This window comes from Bombina bombina, unplaced genomic scaffold, assembly GCF_027579735.1.
Source record: "Bombina bombina isolate aBomBom1 unplaced genomic scaffold, aBomBom1.pri scaffold_455, whole genome shotgun sequence".
Lineage (NCBI taxonomy): Eukaryota > Metazoa > Chordata > Amphibia > Anura > Bombinatoridae > Bombina > Bombina bombina.
Window position 1 is genome coordinate 155,001 of NW_026511120.1, and position 22,062 is coordinate 177,062.

The 22,062-nt window shown below is 41.2% G+C and overlaps 1 protein-coding gene across 1 annotated transcript in view; it reads right to left on the minus strand.

Moving 5' to 3' along the window:
- LOC128643613 (lanosterol synthase-like) overlaps positions 1-22,062 on the minus strand; it is a 140,688-nt gene that overhangs the window by 105,706 nt on the left and 12,920 nt on the right. The window contains exons 2-5 of the mRNA XM_053696455.1: positions 13,017-13,176; positions 1,045-1,183; positions 817-925; positions 365-486 (exon numbers count right to left, since the gene is read on the minus strand). Of these exons, the coding sequence (XP_053552430.1) occupies positions 365-486; positions 817-925; positions 1,045-1,183; positions 13,017-13,176 (530 nt within the window). The remainder of the gene's footprint in view (positions 1-364; positions 487-816; positions 926-1,044; positions 1,184-13,016; positions 13,177-22,062) is intronic.

Genomic DNA, 22,062 nt, shown 5'->3' on the forward strand with positions numbered 1-22,062 from the left:
ATATTTTTTTAGACAGAAGCTGGAAGCTTCATCTCAGATATACATAGTATTAAATTGAGATCCCTTGGCTTCTTATTTGGGTGTCCGGTTTTACATCTCACCTATTTGTGGTGGTTGTTCACCACTTTACTATTGTTCACATTTTAATACACATTATTGTTTGGTATTGTGATTTTTATTCTATACCACGGTTTATTTATAAAAAGAGACAAGACAATTTTTGGAAATAAGTGCTGCATAAAATGTCTGTAATTGTGGGAATACAATAGTAGATATGGAGTTAGAATATAATAGAACATATTGGAATAGAATATTTCAAAATGTAGCTATATAAGGAGAATGTGTTTTAGGATTTGGATATCACCTTTGCTATGCAAGTTATTTCTTGCTCGAGTCAGATTTGGATCATCCTGTGAAACTCCTAGGAGGCGAAGAGAAGTGTAACTAAGAGCTGTGCCGAAAACAGTGCTCTTATCTTCAATGTGCCTGTTATAAAGTGAGTAAAAACAAGGGTGAACGGTCACAATATGCCACTCAACCTAGAAAATGTATATCTATGGAAGGGATATTAATATTCAACATGCACCAATAACACATAATAGAGAACAATAAAAGGGGTACTGTAAACCAAAATTGCTATTTAGGGGGATTCACAGATCGGTATAACTTCTAAGTGGGGATAATCATATGTAAATATTACTATTTAATAGAAATGGATATTCATAACCAATATTTAATAATTAATAGAAGAATAAGCACACCGCTTATAAGGAAAAACAAATGTTCAGTTTTACCAGTTAAAAAGGAGATACTCACAATCCCCACCCTCCGTCTGGCAGCTGTACAGAGAACAGATATCGCACCATCTCCTTCTTTGTGGCTTCAGGCAGTAGAGTTTGTGTCACATGACAAGCAATCAGGAGACCTAGAGACAAGTAATCAGTCTTTAGCAGATGAGTAAAACAGTATTATATTAGCACAGGCAGAAATAATCTCACATTAAACAAAGCACTGAACAACATAGGCTTCCAGGTGAGTCCTCACCAGGCATCAAGAATAGGGGTCCCCCATAATCTCCAGACCAGTGTCCATCCTCTGCTTGTAAAGATGTGTAAAATGTGATGCCATTATATGCACCTTCCTGTACTGTATTTGCCTTTGGCAGGTCTGGCAGGAAGGCAGTCTGTAAAGAGAGAGTGTGCATACAGAAGGTTATATTTAGATGGACCACTAAGCAAAGATGAAACATAAGATTCTTCTGCATCACTATGGAAATATAGCATTTCTAAGCCTAGCAATGACCCAAGGCATATAGGGAGTCATTGGTCAATATTTTAAGGCCACTCTGTTTTATATGTCCGGTATCATTAATACACCCCGTGACTATGTTTATAATGTACATATCTTGGCTCACATACCCTATGTAGCACTCACCAAAAAAGATGACCCACTTAGAAGAAAACCAAAAGCATGAAACCTACATTTTCTGGTAGGTATAATAATCCTCCTCTTCCTGGCACCTAATACCTCTTTTTATTCAGCAGTAGGAAAGGGAGGGTAGCTTGGTAAGTATTACTTTGGGACAGAAGCCAAGATATGGTATGATTATATGGTATGGCATAGAAGTATGATTTAATATCAGGGTTGACCCTTACACGCTCCAAAACCTATTTTAAAACCTGAAAAATCTAACGGCTAGATTTAGAGTTTTGTCGGTAAGGACCCGCGTAGCTAACGCCGGCTTTTTTCTGGCCGCACCATAAAAATAACTCTGGTATTGAGAGTCCACATAAAGGCTGCGTTAGACTCCAAAAAAGGAGCGTAGAGCATATTTAACGCAGCTTCAACTCTCGATACCAGAGTTGCTTACGGACGCGGCCAGCCTAAAAAACGTGCTCGTGCACGATTCCCCCATAGGAAACAATGGGGCTGTTTGAGCTGAAAAAAACCTAACACCTGCAAAAAAGCCGCGTTCAGCTCCTAACGCAGCCCCATTGTTTGCTATGCGGAAACACTTCCTACGTCTGCACCTAACACTCTAACATGTACCCCGAGTCTAAACACCCCTAACCTTACACTTATTAACCCCTAATCTGCCGCCCCCGCTATCGCTGACCCCTGCATATTATTATTAACCCCTAATCTGCCGCTCCGTAAACCGCCGCTACTTACATTATCCCTATGTACCCCTAATCTGCTGCCCTAACATCGCCGACCCCTATATTATATTTATTAACCCCTAATCTGCCCCCCACAACGTCGCCTCCACCTGCCTACACTTATTAACCCCTAATCTGCCGAGCGGACCTGAGCGCTACTATAATAAAGTTATTAACCCCTAATCCGCCTCATTAACCCTATAATAAATAGTATTAACCCCTAATCTGCCCTCCCTAACATCGCCGACACCTAACTTCAATTATTAACCCCTAATCTGCCGACTGGAGCTCACCGCTATTCTAATAAATGTATTAACCCCTAAAGCTAAGTCTAACCCTAACACTAACACCCCCCTAAGTTAAATATAATTGACATCTAACGAAATTAATTATCTCTTATTAAATAAATTATTCCTATTTAAAGCTAAATACTTACCTGTAAAATAAATCCTAATATAGCTACACTATAAATTATAATTATATTATAGCTATTTTAGGATTCATATTTATTTTACAGGTAACTTTGTAATTATTTTAACCAGGTACAATAGCTATTAAATAGTTAAGAACTATTTAATAGTTACCTAGTTAAAATAATAACAAAATTACCTGTAAAATAAATCCTAACCTAAGTTACAATTAAACCTAACACTACACTATCATTAAATTAATGAAATAAAATATCTATAATTCCCTACAATTAAACCTAACACTACACTATCAATACATTAATTAAATACAATATCTACAAATAACTACAATGAAATAAACTAACTAAAGTACAAAAAATAAAAAAGAACTAAGTTACAAAAAATAAAAAAATATTTACAAACATAAGGAAAATCTTACAACAATTTTAAACTAATTACACCTACTCTAAGCCCCCTAATAAAATAACAAAGCCCCCCAAAATAAAAAATGCCCTACCCTATTCTAAATTACTAAAGTTCAAAGCTCTTTTACCTTACCAGCCCTGAACAGGGCCCTTTGCGGGGCATGCCCCAAGAAGTTCAGCTCTTTTGCCTGTAAAAAAAAACATACAATACCCCCCCCCCCAACATTACAACCCACCACTCACATACCCCTAATCTAACCCAAACCCCCCTTAAATAAACCTAACACTAAGCCCCTGAAGATCATCCTACCTTGTCTTCACCATACCAGGTTCACCGATCCGTCCTGGCTCCAAAATCTTCATCCAACCCAAGCAGGGGCTGGCGATCCATCTTCCGGCGGCTGAAGAGGTCCAGAAGAGGCTCCAAAGTCTTCATCCTATCCGGGAAGAAAAGTAGATCCGGACCGGCAACCATCATCTTCCAAGCAGCATCTTCTATCTTCATCCGATGAGGACCGGCTCCATCCTGAAGACCTCCACCGCAGACCCATCTTCATCCGGCGACGTCCAGCTGAAGAATGACGGTTCCTTTAAGGGACGTCATCCAAGATGGCGTCCCTCGAATTCCGATTGGCTGATAGGATTCTATCAGCCAATCGGAATTAAGGTAGGAATATTCTGATTGGCTGATGGAATCAGCCAATCAGAATCAAGTTCAATCTGATTGGCTGATTGGATCAGCCAATCGGATTGATCTTGATTCTGATTGGCTGATAGATATTTTGGGGGGCTTTGTTATTTTATTAGGGGGCTTAGAGTAGGTGTAATTAGTTTAAAATTGTTGTAAGATTTTCCTTATGTTTGTAAATATTTTTTTATTTTTTGTAACTTAGTTCTTTTTTATTTTTTGTACTTTAGTTAGTTTATTTCATTGTAGTTATTTGTAGATATTGTATTTAATTAATGTATTGATAGTGTAGTGTTAGGTTTAATTGTAGGTAATTGTAGATATTTTATTTAATTAATTTAATGATAGTGTAGTGTTAGGTTTAATTGTAACTTAGGTTAGGATTTATTTTACAGGTAATTTTGTTATTATTTTAACTAGGTAACTATTAAATAGTTCTTAACTATTTAATAGCTATTGTACCTGGTTAAAATAATTACAAAGTTACCTGTAAAATAAATATTAATCCTAAAATAGCTATAATATAATTATAATTTATATTGTAGCTATATTAGTATTTATTTTACAGGTAAGTATTTAGCTTTAAATAGGAATAATTTATTTAATAAGAGTTAATTAATTTCGTTAGATTAAAATTATATTTATTTTAGGGGGTGTTAGTGTTAGGGTTAGACTTAGCTTTAGGGGTTAATACATTTATTAGAATAGCGGCGAGATTCGGTCGGCAGATTAGGGGTTAATAAATGAAGTTAGGTGTCGGCGATGTTAGGGAGGGCAGGTTAGGGGTTAATAAATATAATATAGGGGTCGGCGGTGTTAGGGGCAGCAGATTAGGGGTACATAGCTATAATGTAGCTGGCGGCTCTTTGCGGTCGGCAGATTAGGGGTTAATTATTGTAGGTAGGTGGAGGCGACGTTGTGGGGGGCAGGTTAGGGGTTAATAAATATAATATAGGGGTCGGAGATGTTAGGGCAGCAGATTAGGGGTACATAGGGATAATGTAGCTGGCGGCGGCGTGCGGACGGCAGATTAGGGGTTAATAAGTGTAGGTAGCTGGCGGCGACGTTGTGGGGGGCAGACTAGGGGTTAATAAATATAATATAGGGGTCGGCGGTGTTAGGGGCAGCAGATTAGGGGTACATAAGGATAACGTAGGTGGCGGTCGGCAGATTAGGGGTTAAAAAAATGTAATCGAGTTGTGGCGATGTGGGGGGACCTCGGTTTACGGGTACATAGGTAGTTTATGGGTGTTAGTGTACTTTAGAGTACAGTAGTTAAGAGCTTTATGAACCGGCGTTAGCCCAGAAAGCTCTTAACTACTGACTTTTTTCTGCGGCTGGAGTTTTGTCGTTAGATTTCTAACGCTCACTTCAGACACGACTCTAAATACCGGAGTTAGAAAAATCCCATTGAAAAGATAGGATACGCAATTTACGTAAGGGGATCTGCGGTATGGAAAAGTCGCGGCTGAAAAGTGAGCGTTAGACCCTTTTTTGAGTGACTCCAAATACCGGAGGTAGCCTAAAACCAGCGTTAGGAGCCTCTAACGCTGCTTTTCACGGCTACCGCCAAACTCCAAATCTAGGCCTAAGATTATACAGCAGAAACTATAAAGAGAAAAAAAAAGATTTAGTAGACTGAGAAAAAAATTTGTCCTTAGTAGAAGCAAGTGCATCCAACCAGTAGTGCAGAGCTTTCCAAACTGCTCATGTTGGTGACACACTTTTTAGACCTACATCTTTTGCGACACAATAATTCAGTTGTACTAGCAAACAGGGGGTTAAACTAACTTGTTTTAAGAGATACAGACACATACATAAATTATATAATAACAAAATGTATTTACAAGTAACAAGAATTTAAAAAAAAGTTTAATAACACCAATAGCTACTTACTATTTTAATGGGATGTATGAGGTTGATGGGATGAACACGGTTTCTGAATATTTAGAGGAACATTAGATAAAGACACTCGCATTTCATCATCATGCATTTTTAAGCTTCCACTTCCTATCCATATATAAAGAGTAGGCGCAGCAATGCACTACTGGGAGCTAGCTGCAAAAAAAAAAACACTTTGACTTCTGACTTCAGCTCAGATTTTAAGTTGCTGCCCTCAGAGCTCTGCGAGACCGACTAACACTGCAAACACACTGCTGTCCCACTCACTGACTACACATGCAGTCACAAGCTGATTGAGGAGTCTACACGTGCAGTCAGGAGCCAATGTGCCGCCAATGGGAATAGTTTCAGTTCCCTATAAGCTGCGCCAATAGGTTAGGATGATCTGTGACCCACTAGGTATCAATCACGTGTCAACCATGTGATATGCGTAGCAGGCAGGCAATAAGTCAGAAACCTCAAAAAAATTTAAAAATAATTTTAAATTCAAAAAACATAATTTATTCTTACCTGATAAATGTAGTCCACGGATCATCTTAATTACTGTTGGGAATATCACTCCTGACCAGCAGGAGGAGGCAAAGAGCACCACAGCAAAGCTGTTAAATACCACTCCCCTACCCACAATCCCCAGTCATTCGACCAAAGGGAAAGTAGAAAGGAAGAAATATAAGGTGCAGAGGTGTCTGAGGTTTATAGAAAAATAAACTGTCCGAAAAATACAGGGCGGGGCGTGGACTCAAGAAAGAAAGAAATTTATCAGGTAAGAATAAATTATGTTTTTTTCTAATGACATGGTGAGTCCACGGATCATCTTAATTACTGTTGGGAACCAATACCCAAGCTAGAGGACACAGATGATAAGGGAGGGACAAGACAGTAAACCTAAACAGAAGGCACCACTACTTGAAGAACCTTTCTCCCAAAAGAAGCATCAGCCGAGGCAAAAGTATTAAATTTTTAAAATTTTGAAAAAAGTGTGCAAAGATGACCAAGTGACAGCCTTGCAAAGCTTATCTACAAAAGCTCCATTTTTGAAGGCCCAAGAAGAAGAAACAGCCCTCGTGAAATGAGCCGTGATTCTCTCAGGAGGCTGCTGTCCAGCAGTCTCATATGCCAAGCGAATAACACTACTCAACCAACAAGAAAGAGAAGTAGCCGTAGTTTTCTGTCCCTTACGCTTTCCAGAAAAAAAACAACAAATAAAGAAGAAGACTGGCAAAAATTCTTAGTCACCTGCAAATAATATTTCAGTGCACAAACTACATCCAGGTTGTGCAACAAACGTTCCTTCTGAGAAGAAGGATGAGGACACAAAGAAGGAACAACAATCTCTTGATTAATATTCTTATCTGAAACAACCTTTGGAAGGAAACCTAGGGCAGTACGCAGTACTACCTTATCCGAATGAAAAATAAGGAAAAAAAGATTCACACTGCAACGCTGAAAGCTCCGAAACTCTTCGAGCCAAAGAGATAGCAACCAAAAAACAAAACCTTCCAGGATAACAACTTAATATCCAAAGAATGCATAGGCTCAAATGGAGCCTGTTGAAGAAATCTAAGAACTAGATTAAGACTCCAAGGAGGAGTCACAAACTTAAACAAAGGCCGTATTCTAACCAGGGCCTGACAGAAAGACTGAACATCTGGCACACCCGCCAGACGAAGCAACAAAATATATAAAGCAGAAATTTGCCCCTTCAGGGTACTAGCAGATAAACCCTTCTCCAGACCCTCCTGGAGAAAAGACAAAATCCTAGGAATCCTAACTATACTCCAAGAGTATCCCATAGATTCAAACCAATACAGATATTAGCACTATATCTTATAATAAATCATTCTAGTCACAGGCTTAGGCGCCTGAATCATAGTTTTAATAACCGACTCAGAAAACCCACGCTTGAAAAGAATCAAGCGTTCAATCTCCAAGCAGTCAGCTTCAGAGAAATGAGATTTGGAGGAAGGAAGTGCCCCTGAAGTAGAAGGTCCTTCCTTAACGGAAGATTCCAAGGTGGAGAGGATGACCTCTCCACCAGATCTACATACCAGATTCTGCGAGGCCACACCGGTGCAATGAGAATCACCGACGCCCTCTCTTGTCTGATCCGAGCAATAACTCGACGAAGAGCAAATGGAGGAAACACATATGCTAGACTGAAATTCCAAGGAACTGCTAATGCATCTATCAAAACAGCCTGAGGATCCCTTGACCTCGATCCGTACATCAGGAGCTTGGCATTCTGACGAGATGCCATGAGAGCCAACTCCGGATGTCTCCATTTAAAAATCAAACTGGGAAACACCTCCGGATGAAGTTCCCACTCCCCTGGATGAAAAGTTTGTCTGCTCAGAAAATCCGCTTCCCAATTGTCCACCCCTGGGATGTGGATCGCAGACAGACCTCAATTGTGAGCCTCTGCCCACAGAATAATCTTGGCTACCTCTGTCACGGCCAAGGAACTCAGAGTTCCTTCCTGATGATTGATGTAAGCCATTGAAGTTATGTTGTCCGACTGAAACCTGATAAACTGGACTGAAGCTAACTGTGGCCAGGCCAGAAGAGCATTGAAGATTGCCCTCAATCTGGGAAGAACCGATTCCTCCTGAGTCCATAGGAACTGAGCCTTCAGCGAACCCCAGACAGCTCCCCAACCCAGCAGACTGGCATCCGTTGTTACGATCACCCAGGTAGGCCTGCACAAACAGGTTCCCTGAGAGAGAAGATCCTGAGACAACCACCACGGAAGAGAATCTCTTGCAGCCTGATCTAGAACAATCTTTGGAGACAGATCCGCATAATCCCCGTTCCACTGTCTGAGCATGCATAACTACAGAGGCCTGAGATGGAACCGAGCAAATGGAATGATGTCCATGACTGAAACCATCTGACCAATAACCTCCATACACTGAGCCACTGACGGCCGAGGAGAGGACTGAAGAGCAAGGCACGACTTGAAAATTTTTGATTTCCTTGCTTCTGTCAAAAAAATCTTCATCTCTAGAGAGTCTATAATGGTTTCCAAAAATACCACTCTTGTAGCCGGAATCAAGGAACTTTTTCCTAAATTCACCTTCCAACCAGAGTATCCTGCTGAATAGAATCAGACAACGCATCAAACCAATAAGCTGCCGCACTGGTAACAGTAGCAATACACACAGCAGGCTGTCATTGAAACCCCTGGTGAACATACATCCTTTTAAGCAAAGCTTCCAATTTCTTATCCATGGCATCCTTAAAAGAACAACTATCCTCGATAGGAATAGTGGTTCTCTTAGCCAAGGTAGAAATTGCTCCCTCCACCTTGGGAACCGTCTGCCAAGACTCCTTAATAGAATCTGCAATAGGAAACATCTTCCTAAAAATTGGAGAAGGGGAAAAAGGAATTCCAGGCTTCTCCCACTCCTGTGAAATAATCTCTGAAACCCGATCTGGAACAGGAAAAACTTCTGCCACAGAAGGAACATCAAAAAACGTATTAAGTTTACTATCTTTCTTGGGAGTGACTATGACTGTTGAATCAGAGTCATCCAAAATAGCCAAAACCTCCCTGAGTAACAAATGGAGGTGCTCCAGTTTAAATCTGAAAGAAACAACCTCAGGATCAGCAGAAGGAATTACACTATCAGAATCTGAAATTTCACCTTCAGACGCTATAGAAGTATCTTCCTTCTCAGACTTATGTGAAGATACATTAGACATAACTGCAACAGAGTCAGAAACCTTATACTTCCTTTTGCGCTTCCCCTGCAACACAGGAAAAGCAAACAAAGCCTCAGATACTGCAGAGGATATGTGAGTAGCCATATCCTGCAAAGAAAAAACAACCTTAGACGAAACGCAGGGCACTGCATGAGAAGAGGATAAAGATTGGGAAAAAAGCTGCGGAACAACCTTAGACAATGATAGCTCAGAATCAAAAAGCCTATCCCTATAATGCATAGTTCTCTCAATACATGAGGAACAAAAAGGGATTGGAGGCTCCAGATTTGCATCGAAACATAAGGAACAAGTAACAGATTGCAAGTCCTCTTGGTGCATCTTTACAAATAATAAAATAAACAAAAGTAATATTATTAAAAAAAAAAAAAACACGTTACTGTCTTTTTTAAAGAAAAAAACGTTTAACAAAAAAACTAAATTAAACTATGTCAGAACCCCCTTTTAAGCAAAACTTCCACCTCAAAGGCACCTCTACACCTCAGCAAGCCTTGCTGAGGTGCTCACCTGTCCTCCTGAACCAAGTAAAAAAACGGGCAGAGAAAAAAAACGACTCTGCTCTCAGCCATTGCCACAAGATCTGACCCGATACACACGTTAGTGCAGCCGACACCATACACTTCCGTAACAGAGATGAGCTGCAAGAAAAAGCGTGCAATACAAAACCGCGCCAAAGAAGCCCCGCCCATCATGGGCGTAAACACAAACCTTCCGGCTGGCCAAGTCTGCATATGCAGCAAACAGCCGCCGGGAAGAAATAACATACAAAACACAGAACCCTCCGGTCCTCATAAGCCATCACATAAAAAATAAAAATAAAATCCTCTAAACAGTGCCCACGAAAAAACTGCCAAAACGAAAAAACCTGCACACAAGCAAGAATAACGTCCCAATTAACCCCATAAGTGCCAATCTTTCTGATCCCTAGAGAAAAGAACAAAAGACACTTACCTCCTGTCATGATCCAGCCTGGAATTAAACCTGGGACCTGTTTCTATTTCTGCTGATGTTCTTTCCCAGCCTGTTGTCTTGCCTCTCTGCCACCAGATGGCTTGATCACAGGCTAAGAATATTGGGTTTTTCTATTTGCTGCAACTTTGGCTCTCTGGCTCCACCTGCTTACCAGCTGAAAAAAATCATTTAATCAGCAGCCTGCTATATCTGGGAGATTTTCTGACAGTTCTGGGCCTTGACATTGAGTGTTATACTCTGAAAGACCCTCTGGTCCTGTTTCCTGAGTGAAATACAGATTTGTTGGATTTCCTGGTTCCTGATTTCTGCTTCATTTCCTACTCTTCTGGATATTCCCTTGGCACTGTGTTTCGTTTTTGGACTGATTTTCTGGCAATTGATCTTGCCTAATTCTCTATTTCCTAAAGACTGACTCGGGTACTTTTGCTTGCCTGTTACCTGATACTATAGAGTTCCAGTTTGCAGTCTATGCAAAGCACTGCATTCCTGCCTGTTATAACACAGTTCCAGTCTACAGCATATGCAAGTATCCTGCCTGTTATACAAAGCTCTGCATTCCTGCCTGTTATTACACAGTTCCAGTCTACAGCATATGCAAGTATCCTGCCTGTTATACAAAGCTCTGCATTCCTGCCTGTTATTACACAGTTCCAATCTACAGCATATGCAAGTATCCTGCCTGTTATTACAAAGATCTGTATTCCTGCCTAGTACTACAGCCTATAGACATTGCCTTATCTAATTGCATATCTCTGCATTGCTAATTATCCTATACATAAAACCATCACCTTTGTTTCCTAAAACCTTGTACCTATTTAATTATGCCAAAAAGGAAAGACACACGCAGACAAAACACAACTTTAGCCACAGAACCTGACACCTCTGCACAACAGCTCCCTTGCAGAGTATGACACCTCCATAGCAATCTACCCGGCAGCAGGGCAGCTCACAAAGTATGAGAGGCACAATCCCTCACATGGACCTGTGGATAGAAGAAAAGACTGAGTAAACCTACTCAGGCAATCAAAAACAGGGCAGCAACAAAATACTTGGGAGGCACAGAGGGGATTATACCCCACAAGTTCCCAAATGCTTAAAAGCCACCACTGCTCTACTGAAGAGACTGAAGTGGACTATGGTTAAACCCCCAAAAAAGACCAGACCAAACCTGTTCTGCTTTAAAAATAACAAACTCTTGATTGAAGAATCAGACACCTAACTTTACCCCTCCTTGCAACTGATACAAGCAAAGAGAATGACTGGGGATTGTGGGTAGGGGAGTGGTATTTAAAAGCTGCTGTGGCGCTCTTTGCCTCCTTCTGCTGGTCAGGAGTGATATTCCCAACAGTAATTAAGATGATCCGTGGACTCACCGTGTCATTAGAAAGAAAAATTGGTGCTGAAGAAGGGATACACCTACACACTGCCGCCAACACACTAATGTGTCACGACACACAGTTTGGAAAGCACTGCCGTAGTGCTTCAAAAATGTGTAAGAATTCCAGACTCTGGCATTACACACACCTTTAGAAGATATACATAGTATGCTAATTTTCTTATTCTACAACCAATGGTTACTCCGTATGTACAGCCCCGTATATTTCATGTATAAGTTCACTTAGGGTCAATGTGCATATTTACCAAACTATATACATTTTTGTGTATAATAGGGCTGGACGATATGGGCAAAATTTTTCTTATAAATGACTATAACACCTTAATTTTTCAATAAAAATATATTTAACACTACAGAATCTTAATGTACATATTTCTCAATGTCCAATACACTCTGGGAACATAAAAATACAAACCACAAAATAGTTAAAATAAAATTAGCTGCATGTGCTGTGGTTACATAGCCAGTTCTTAGGTCTTCTGACACAACATTGTCATATTTTCTTGGGCAGTCAGTCTAGCTGTGGTACGATTAACATATGAAGCAGTGTAAGCATGGAGAAACCTGAAAGTGCTGACTTTACAGCAGTATGATTTGTGTATAAGTGCAGTAAAGGTAGTACAATGCACACACTGCTGCATTTGTTATTCATTTAGATGAGTGACTGTCCAGGCAAACATGAGGGATGTTGCATTAACAAGGTCAATCCTGACATCCTGCAGCCTGTCATATTACATCACACAGCTATTCTGAAGTACATAATAGAACACTAAGAACAGTTAGAGTACATAATACAAAAAAGTGAACTCAACACAGCTAATTGAATGAAATTAGCTGGCCAGTTCTTAGCACATTGTCCATGTTTTCTTGGGCAGTCAGTCTAGCTGTGGTATGAGTAACATATGAAGCAGAGTGCATGGAGAAACCTGAAAAGTGCTGACTGTCCACCAGCATGATTTGTCTTTCTAAGTGCAGTAAAGGTAGTACAATGCCCACTGCTTCATGTGTTAGTCATTTCGCTGAGTGACTGTCCTGGAAAACATGGGGGATGTGTCACTGACTCTCATCCTCCCTCTCCATCTCCGTTTTCATGACGAACAGAGAATTTTTTATTTAAAAAAAATTGCGTACTCTTGCGGGTTTTAAATCGCGGCGATTAATCACAGTTTTAAATTGCATTTGCGATTAATCGTGCAGCCCTACTGTATAACAAGGTATATTCCTAACCATAACTATGCAGCAGAATATATTTAGAGACTTATCACATATTTGCGGCACAAATATTGAGCTGCATATTATATCTGTACATATTTGGGGTCATAAAATTTTTTGAGTCCAACATACAGTGTCCAGTCCCAAGGAATGAGCCTCAAGCACACTCTGTTTTCGCCTCTCCTCTTCTTCATATCTCCACGTTTGTCTCCCCTCTGAACATGTGAGACGCCAACGTGTAAGGTCTGTGGCAGGTGTTGTCTTATAGGGTCCCCCCCTTCTGCGTATAGTCCTAAATAATGAGCATTAATTATTCGCAAATACTAGCTGGCATTCATTTCAATCTTCAAGAACTCTTAGAACACCTCAGAGATAGGTTATCATACAAATGGATGAATAGAAGCAAAAGTAGACATGAAAATAAAGACTGGCCTATAAAAGTTATTTACTGTGAATTAAACATTTTCATCACCTTCACCAATATAACACAATAACATTTTTTGTTGTTGGTATTTTTAATTATTTAGCAGTGAGATGGCTCTATCACACTTTGCATTATTTGCTCAAAAGAACAAATAAGGAAACGTTTTTCAAATAGAATTTTTAAGTCTCATCATTCTAATTTAAAATTAAAAAAAAATGCAAATCTCTACATATAACAAGTTATATAAAAATAAGTGTGCTTTTTCAATTAAGAGATATCTATGATAAAAGCAGGTTTCCATTGTAATATATAGTGGGTATATATATTATTATTATTATTATTATTGGTTATTTGTAGAGCGCCAACAGATTCCGCAGCGCTATAAACAAAGGGGGAGTACAAAACAAAACAATTATAGGGTAGAAGGCCCTGCCAAGAGTTGCACTGTTGTAGTCAGCTCTTAAGAAGGTGATCTACAAAGAGCTGGACTTTTAGGCTTACATGCTAAGGGGGTTCAGGGGATTGCAGTGGAGGAGAGGAACTGGTATTAGGAAAGGTTAGCGTAGGTTGTATGCGTCCCTGAACAGTAGAGTCTTTAGGGAGCACTTGAAGCTTTTAAAACTAGAAGAGAGTCTTGTGGAGCGAGGCAGAGAGTTCCACAAGATGGGAGCCAGTCTGGAGAAGTCCTGTAAACGGGAGTGTGATGAGGTGACAAGAGAGGAGGAGAGTAGGAGGTCATGAGCAGAGCGAAGGGGACGGGAGGGAGAGTATCTGGAGACAAGGTCTGAGATGTAGGGGGGAGCAGTGCAGTTAAGGGCTTTGTATGTAAGAGTGAGAGTTTTGTGTTTGATCCTAGAGGCAAGAGGAAGAGGCAGCAGATGAAGAGCGACGTGTAAGAAAGATGAGTCTGGCAGAGGCATTCATTATGGATTATAAAGAAGCTAGGCGGCAGGTGTGGAGACCAGAGAGGACAGAGTTGCTGTAATCAAGGCGGGAAAGAATGAGAGAGTGGATTAAAATCTTAGTTGTGTCTTGTGTAAGAAAGTGTCTAATTTTAGAGATGTTTTTAAGGTGGAAGCGGCAGGCTGTAGCCAAGGACTGAATGTGAGGAGTGAAGGAAAGATCTGAGTCAAATGTGACCCCAAGACATTGGGCATGCGGGGTAGGGGTAATGATGGAGTTGTCGACAGTTATAGAGATATTGGGGGTGGAGATTTTGGAAGAAGGGGGGAAAATGAGGAGCTCAGTTTTGGAGAGATTTAGCTTGAGGTAGTGAGAGGACATCCAGGAAGATATGTGAGAAAGACAGTTAGTGACACGGGTTAGCAAGGAAGGAGATAGGTCTGCTGCAGAGAAGTAGATTTGGGTGTCATCGGCATACAAATGATATTGGAAACCGTGGGACTTAATTACGGAACCTAGTGATGACTTATAGATTGAGAAGAGAAGGGGACCGAGGACAGAGCCTTGCGGTACTCTGACAGAAAGTGGTGACAGGGCAGAGGAGGCGCCAGAGAAGGCTACACTGAAGGTATGGTTTGACAGGTAGGAAGAGAGCCATGAAAGGGCTGTGTCACAGATGCCGAAGGATTGGAGGGTTTGGAGCAAAAGAGGGTGGTCGACAGTGTCAAAGGCTGCGGACAGATCAAGGAGGATAAGCAAAGAGAAGTGGCCTTTTGATTTAGCTGTAAGTAGGTCGTTGGTGACCTTAACAATAGCTGTCTCTGTGGAGTGATAGGGACGAAATCCAGATTGCAGCGGGTCAAGAAGGGAGTTTAACGTAAGGAAATGGGATAGGCGTGCATATACTAGTTTTTCGAGAAGCTTTGAAGCAAGAGGGAGGAGGGAAATAGGGCGGTAGTTGGATGGGGAGGTAGGATCAAAGGAAGGTTTTTTGAGGATAGGTGTGACCAGTGCATGTTTCATCGATGAGGGAAATGTACCAGTGCTGAGGGAGAGGTTGAAAATGTGTGTTAGTATAGGGGTAAGGGTAGCAGAGAGAGAGGGGAGCAGCTGTGAGGGGATAGGGTCAAGGGGACAGGTAGTGAGGTGAGAGCGCAGTATAAGTGCCGAAACTTCTTCCTCAGTAACAGGGGAGAATGAACTAAGTTTCAGGTTATGAGGGTTGTGGTTGAGTGAGAGTATTTGAGGGGGGGAGAGAATGGAATTATGTTGAGAGCTGATTTCATGTCTGATGGAGTCAATTTTGTTAATGATCGATTGGCAAAGTCTTGAGCTGACAGAGAAGTTGCATTAGGAAGTGGGGGAGGGCGGAGGAGAGTATTGAAAGTGGAGAACAGACGTTTTGGGTTTGAAGAAAGATTAGAGATAAGAGTAGAGAAGTAGTGTTGCTTGTGGAGATTAAGGGCAGAGTTGTAGGAGTTCAAGATGAATTTGTAATAAAGAAAATCAGCTGAACTCCATGATTTTCTCCAATGGCGTTCAGCAGTACGGGAATATCTGCGTAGGTACCGTGTTAGAGGAGTATGCCAGGGCTGGGGATGAGTGTTTGATTTCGGAGCAGTGGTAAGAGGGGTTAGATTGTCAAGGACGGATATAAGGGTGGAATTATAGTGGCAGATAGATTGTTCAGGGAAGGAAAAGGAGGAGAAGGATGAGAGGAGCGATTTAAGGGAATTAGCAAGTTGTTGCTGATCTAAAGACCTAGTGCTTCTGTGAAGTTTGGCGTGAGGAGTAGAAGGTGGGAGAGTTGTAGGAAGGGATGATATGTTGCAGGTAAGGAGATGGTGGTCAGAAAGAGGAAAAGGGGAGTTTTAGAAGTTTGAGAGAGTGAATTGATAGCTAAAGATCAGGTCAAGAGAGTGACCATCTTAGTGAGTGGGAGAATCAGTCCATTGTGACAGACCGAAAGAGGAAGTGAGTTGCAGAAGTTGTTTAGCAGATGAGGCAGTGGGATTGTTAAGGTGGATGTTGAAGTCGCCAAGAATGAGGGCAGGGGTGTCTGAGGAAAGGAAATAGGGTAGCCAGGCAGCCAAGTGATCTAGAAATTGAGTTGAGGAGCCAGGGGGTCGGTATATGACTGCAACACGTACAGAGAGAGGGGAGAATAAGCGAATCATGTGGGTTTCGAATGAGGGAAAAGTGAGGGAAGAGATAGGATGTATTTGTTGAAAGGTGCAACGAGAGGAAAGTAAAATACCTACACCACCTCCTTGTCTATTACCAGACCTAGGAGTGTGGCTGAAGTGGAGACCCCCATGTGACAGAGCAGAAGTGGATGCTGTGTCTAGGGGAGAGAGCCAGGTTTCTGTTAGGGCCAGAAGGTTGAGGGAGCAGGAGATGAAGAGGTCATGTATAGAAGTGAGCTTGTTGCAAACAGAGCGAGAGTTCCAGAGTGCACAAGTGAAAGGGGAAGTGGCTTTAGATGCAAGAGGAATGTGAGTAAGGTGTGCAGAGTTATGTTTTCTGAGTCTATGGGATGGTACACAGGGATGTGCACGGTTTGTCAGTGGTTGGGGACCAGGATTAGGGGAAATATCACCAGCAGTAAGTAGAAGCAAGAGGGAGAGTGACATGAGATGAGATACAGATTTGCAGTAGTGAGTGCTTTTGAGATGAGTTGCAGGGGAGAGAGAGTGTGTTTAGGAATAGGTAAAGTTCATGAGTACAAAAGTAAGGTGAGTTTAAGAGAGATGGGCTAATGAACAGTGCAGGCGGAGAGGGAGAAGGAGTAATTGAATAGTGTAGTTTGTTATAGAGACAAAGGGTAGCAAAAAGGAATATGAATATATTGAGCATTTTTACAGAATTGGGAACAAGTTAAAAACATAAGACACTGAATTACTGTAACAATTGCATAAGGGAACAAAAAGGTATATGAAACGTAATATTACAAAAGTACTTTGTATTCTATAGGGTTAAGGGAATGGAAGGATGTGCTGATCAGTGTTTGCACTTGTCATTTCAGGAGAGTGAAATTTGTGTGGGAGACTATCTATAAATGAGGAAATGAGCTTGGGGTGGGTGGGGTGAGGGGTAGGGTGTGAGGGAAGCTGTTTTCCAGAAGGCTACCTGTAGTAAGTTAGAGGGCAATTGAAGCAGTTGAGTGAAAAAGTCTGTGTTTTTTCTCTGTTTCCTGAGAGAGAATGTGTCTGTAGTAAGTTAGAGGGCAATTGAAGCAGTTGAGTGAAAAAGTCTGTGTTTTTTCTCGGTTTCCTGAGAGAGAATGTGTCTGTAGTAAGTTAGAGGGCAATTGAAGCAGTTGAGTGAAAAAGTCTGTGTTTTTTTCTCTGTTTCCTGAGAGAGAATGTGTCTGTAGCAAGTTAGAGGGCAATTTAAGCAGTTGAGTGAAAAAGTCTGTGTTTTTTCTCTGATATAGCAATGTACTAGAATTATTTGCAATATTTGAGATACCTCTAGGTACTATAGAACCTTGTGTTTTGTTATTTCAATACATAAGCAAACATACTGCTTTATATATATATATATATATATATATATATATATATATATATATATATATATATATACACACACACACACACACAGTTGTATGCAAAAGTTTAGGCACCCCTGACAATTTGCCATGATTTTCATTTATAAATAATTGGGTGTTTGGATCAGCAATTTCATTTTGATCTATTAATTAACTGAAGGACACAGTAATATTTTAGTAGTGAAATTAGGTTTATTGGATTAACAGAAAATGTGCAATATGCATCAAAACGAAATTAGACAGGTGCATAAATTTGGGCACCCTTGTCATTTTGTTGATTTGAATACCTGTAACTACCTAGCACTGATTTATTGGAACATACAATTGGTTTGGTGATCCCATTAAGACTTGAACTTCATAGACAGGTGTATCCAATCATGAGAAATGATATTTAAGGTGGCCAATTGCAAGTTGTTGTTCTCTTTAACTCTCCTCTGAAAAGTGACAACATGGGAGGCCTCAAAACAACTCTCAAATGACCTGAAAACAAAGATTGTTCAACATTATGGTTTAGGGGAAGGCTACAAAAAGCTATCAAAGAGATTTAAGCTGTCAGTGTCCACTGTGAGGAACATAGTGAGTAAATGGAAGACCACAGGCACAGTTCTTATTAAGGCAAGACGTGCAGGCCAAGTAAAATATTGGAGATGCAAAGGATGGTGAGAACGGTCAAAAACAGCCCACCTCCAAAGACCTACTACATCATCTTGCTGCAGATTGTGTCACTGTGCATCGTTCAACAATTCAGTGCAATTGAACAAGGAGAAGCTGTATGGGAGAGTGATGCGGAAGAAGCCTTTTCTGCACACACGCCACAAACAGAGACGCTTGGGGTATGCAAACACACATTTGTACAAGCCAGCTTCATTTTGGAAGAAGGTGCTGTGGACTGATGAAACAAAGAGTGAGTTATTTGGTCATAACAAGGGGCGTTATGCATGGCGGCAAAAAAACACAGCGCTCCAAGGCAAACACTAGCTACCCACCGTAAAATGTGGTGGATGTTCCATCATGCTGCGGGGCTGTGTGGCCAGTGCCAGTACTGTGAATCTTGTTAAAGTTGAGGGTCGCAATATAGTTGAGAATAATGTTGAGGAATCAGTCACAAAGCTGAAGTTACGCCGGGGCTGGATATTTCAACAAGACAACGACCCAAAACATTGCTCAAAATCTACTCTGTCATTTCTGCAGAGGAACAAGTACAATGTTCTGGAATGGCCATCCCAGTCCCCAGTCATGAACATCATTAAAAATCTGTGGGGTGATTTGAAGCGGGCTGTCCATGATCGGCAACCATCAAACCTAACTGAACTGGAGATGTTTTGCAAGGAGGAATGGTCCAAAATACCTTCATCCAGACTCCAGACACTCATTACAGGCTATAGGAAGTGTCTAGAGGCTGTTATTTCTGCTAAAGAAGGCTCTACTAAATATTGATGCAATAATTCTGTTGGGGTACCCAAATTTATGCACCTGTCTAATTTTGTTTTGATGCATATTGCACATTTTCTGTTAATCCAATAAACCTTATTTCACTACTGAAATATTACTGTGTCCTTCAGTTATTTGATAGATCAAAATGAAATTGATGATCAAACACCCAATTATTTATAAATGAAAATCATGGAAATTGTAAGGGGTGCCTAAATTTTGCATACAACTGTATATATATTTTATTTTTTGTTTTTCTTAATTAACATATTATATGATCTTATATGAACTACACAGTTGTCTGTTTATGCTCCGTTATATAACTTTTTTTTAGGTAAACTCAGAAATAACTCCCTTATAGAAGGAGATTAAAAAGAATAATTGGTGGTACAATTTTAGTGCTTGTGCTTGAAAACAGAATTTATGCTTACCTGATAAATTACTTTCTCCAACGGTGTGTCCGGTCCACGGCGTCATCCTTACTTGTGGGAATATATCTTCCCCAACAGGAAATGGCAAAGAGTCCCAGCAAAGCTGGCCATATAGTCCTCCGCCCACCCCAGTCATTCGACCGACGGACAGGAGGAAAAATATAGGAGAAACCATATGGTACCGTGGTGAATGTAGTTAGAGAAAATAATTCATCAGACCTGATTAAAAAACCAGGACGGGCCGTGGACCGGACACACCGTTGGAGAAAGTCATTTATCAGGTAAGCATAAATTCTGTTTTCTCCAACATTGGTGTGTCCGGTCCACGGCGTCATCCTTACTTGTGGGAACCAATACCAAAGCTTTAGGACACGGATGAAGGGAGGGAGCAAATCAGGTTACCTAAACAGAAGGCACCACGGCTTGCAAAACCTTTCTCCCAAAAATAGCCTCCGAAGAAGCAAAAGTATCAAATTTGTAAAATTTGGCAAAAGTGTGCAGTGAAGACCAAGTCCCTGCCTTACATATCTGGTCAACAGAAGCCTCGTTCTTGAAGGCCCATGTGGAAGCCACAGCCCTAGTGGAGTGAGCTGTGATTCTTTCAGGAGGCTGCCGTCTGGCAGTCTCATAAGCCAATCGGATGATGCTTTTAAGCCAAAAGGAAAGAGAGGTAGAAGTCGCTTTTTGACCTCTCCTTTTACCAGAATAGACAACAAACAAAGAAGATGTTTGTCTGAAATCTTTTGTAGCCTCTAAATAGAATTTTAGAGCACGGACTACGTCCAAATTGTGTAACAAATGTTCCTTCTTTGAAACTGGATTCGGATATAAAGAAGGTACAACTATCTCCTGGTTAATATTCTTGTTAGAAACAACCTTTGGAAGAAAACCAGGCTTAGTACGCAAAACCACCTTATCTGCATGGAACACCAGATAGGGCGGAGAACACTGCAGAGCAGATAACTCTGAAACTCTTCTAGCAGAAGAAATAGCAACCAAAAACAAAACTTTCCAAGATAGTAACTTAATATCTATGGAATGTAAAGGTTCAAACGGAACCCCTTGAAGAACTGAAAGAACTAGATTTAGACTCCAGGGAGGAGTCAAAGGTCTGTAAACAGGCTTGATCCTAACCAGAGCCTGAACAAATGCTTGAACATCTGGCACAGCTGCCAGTCTTTTGTGTAGTAAGACAGATAAAGCAGAGATCTGTCCCTTTAGAGAACTTGCAGATAATCCTTTCTCCAAACCTTCTTGTAGAAAGGAGAGAATCTTAGGAATCTTTATCTTATTCCATGGGAATCCTTTGGATTCACACCAACAGATATATATCTTTTCCATATTTTATGGTAAATCTTTCTAGTTACCGGTTTTCTGGCCTGAACCAGAGTATCTATCACAGAATCTGAAAACCCACGCTTTGATAGAATCAAGCGTTCAATCTCCAAGCCGTCAGCTGGAGGGAGACCAGATTTGGATGTTCGAATGGACCCTGAACAAGAAGGTCCTGTCTCAAAGGTAGCTTCCATGGTGGAACCGATGACATATTCACCAGGTCTGCATACCAAGTCCTGCGTGGCCACGCAGGAGCTATCAAGATCACCGAGGCCCTCTCCTGTTTGATCCTGGCTACCAGCCTGGGAATGAGAGGAAACGGTGGGAACACATAAGCTAGGTTGAAGGTCCAAGGTGCTACTAGTGCATCTACTAGAGTCGCCTTGGGATCCCTGGATCTGGACCCGTAGCAAGGAACCTTGAAGTTCTGACGAGACGCCATCAGATCCATGTCTGGAATGCCCCATAATTGAGTTAGTTGGCAAAGATCTCCGGGTGGAGTTCACACTCCCCCGGATGGAATGTCTGACGACTCAGATAATCCGCTTCCCAGTTTTCCACACCTGGGATGTGGATCGCAGATAGGTGGCAGGAGTGATCCTCCGCCCATTGAATTATTTTGGTCACTTCTTTCATCGCCAGGGAACTCCTTGTTCCCCCCTGATGATTGATATACGCAACGGTCGTCATGTTGTCTGATTGGAATCTTATGAATCTGGCCTTTGCTAGCTGAGGCCAAGCCCTGAGAGCATTGAAGATCGCTCTTAGTTCCAGAATGTTTATCGGGAGAAGAGACTCTTCCCGAGACCATAGTCCCTGAGCTTTCAGGGATTCCCAGACCGCGCCCCAGCCCACTAGACTGGCGTCGGTCGTGACAATGACCCACTCTGGTCTGCGGAAGCTCATTCCCTGGGATAGATGGTCCAAGGTCAGCCACCAACGGAGTGAATCTCTGGTCTTCTGATCTACTTGAATCATTGGAGACAAGTCTGTATAGTCCCCATTCCACTGTTTGAGCATGCACAGTTGTAATGGTCTTAGATGAATTCGTGCAAAAGGAACTTTGTCCATTGCTGCAACCATCAACCCTACTACTTCCAT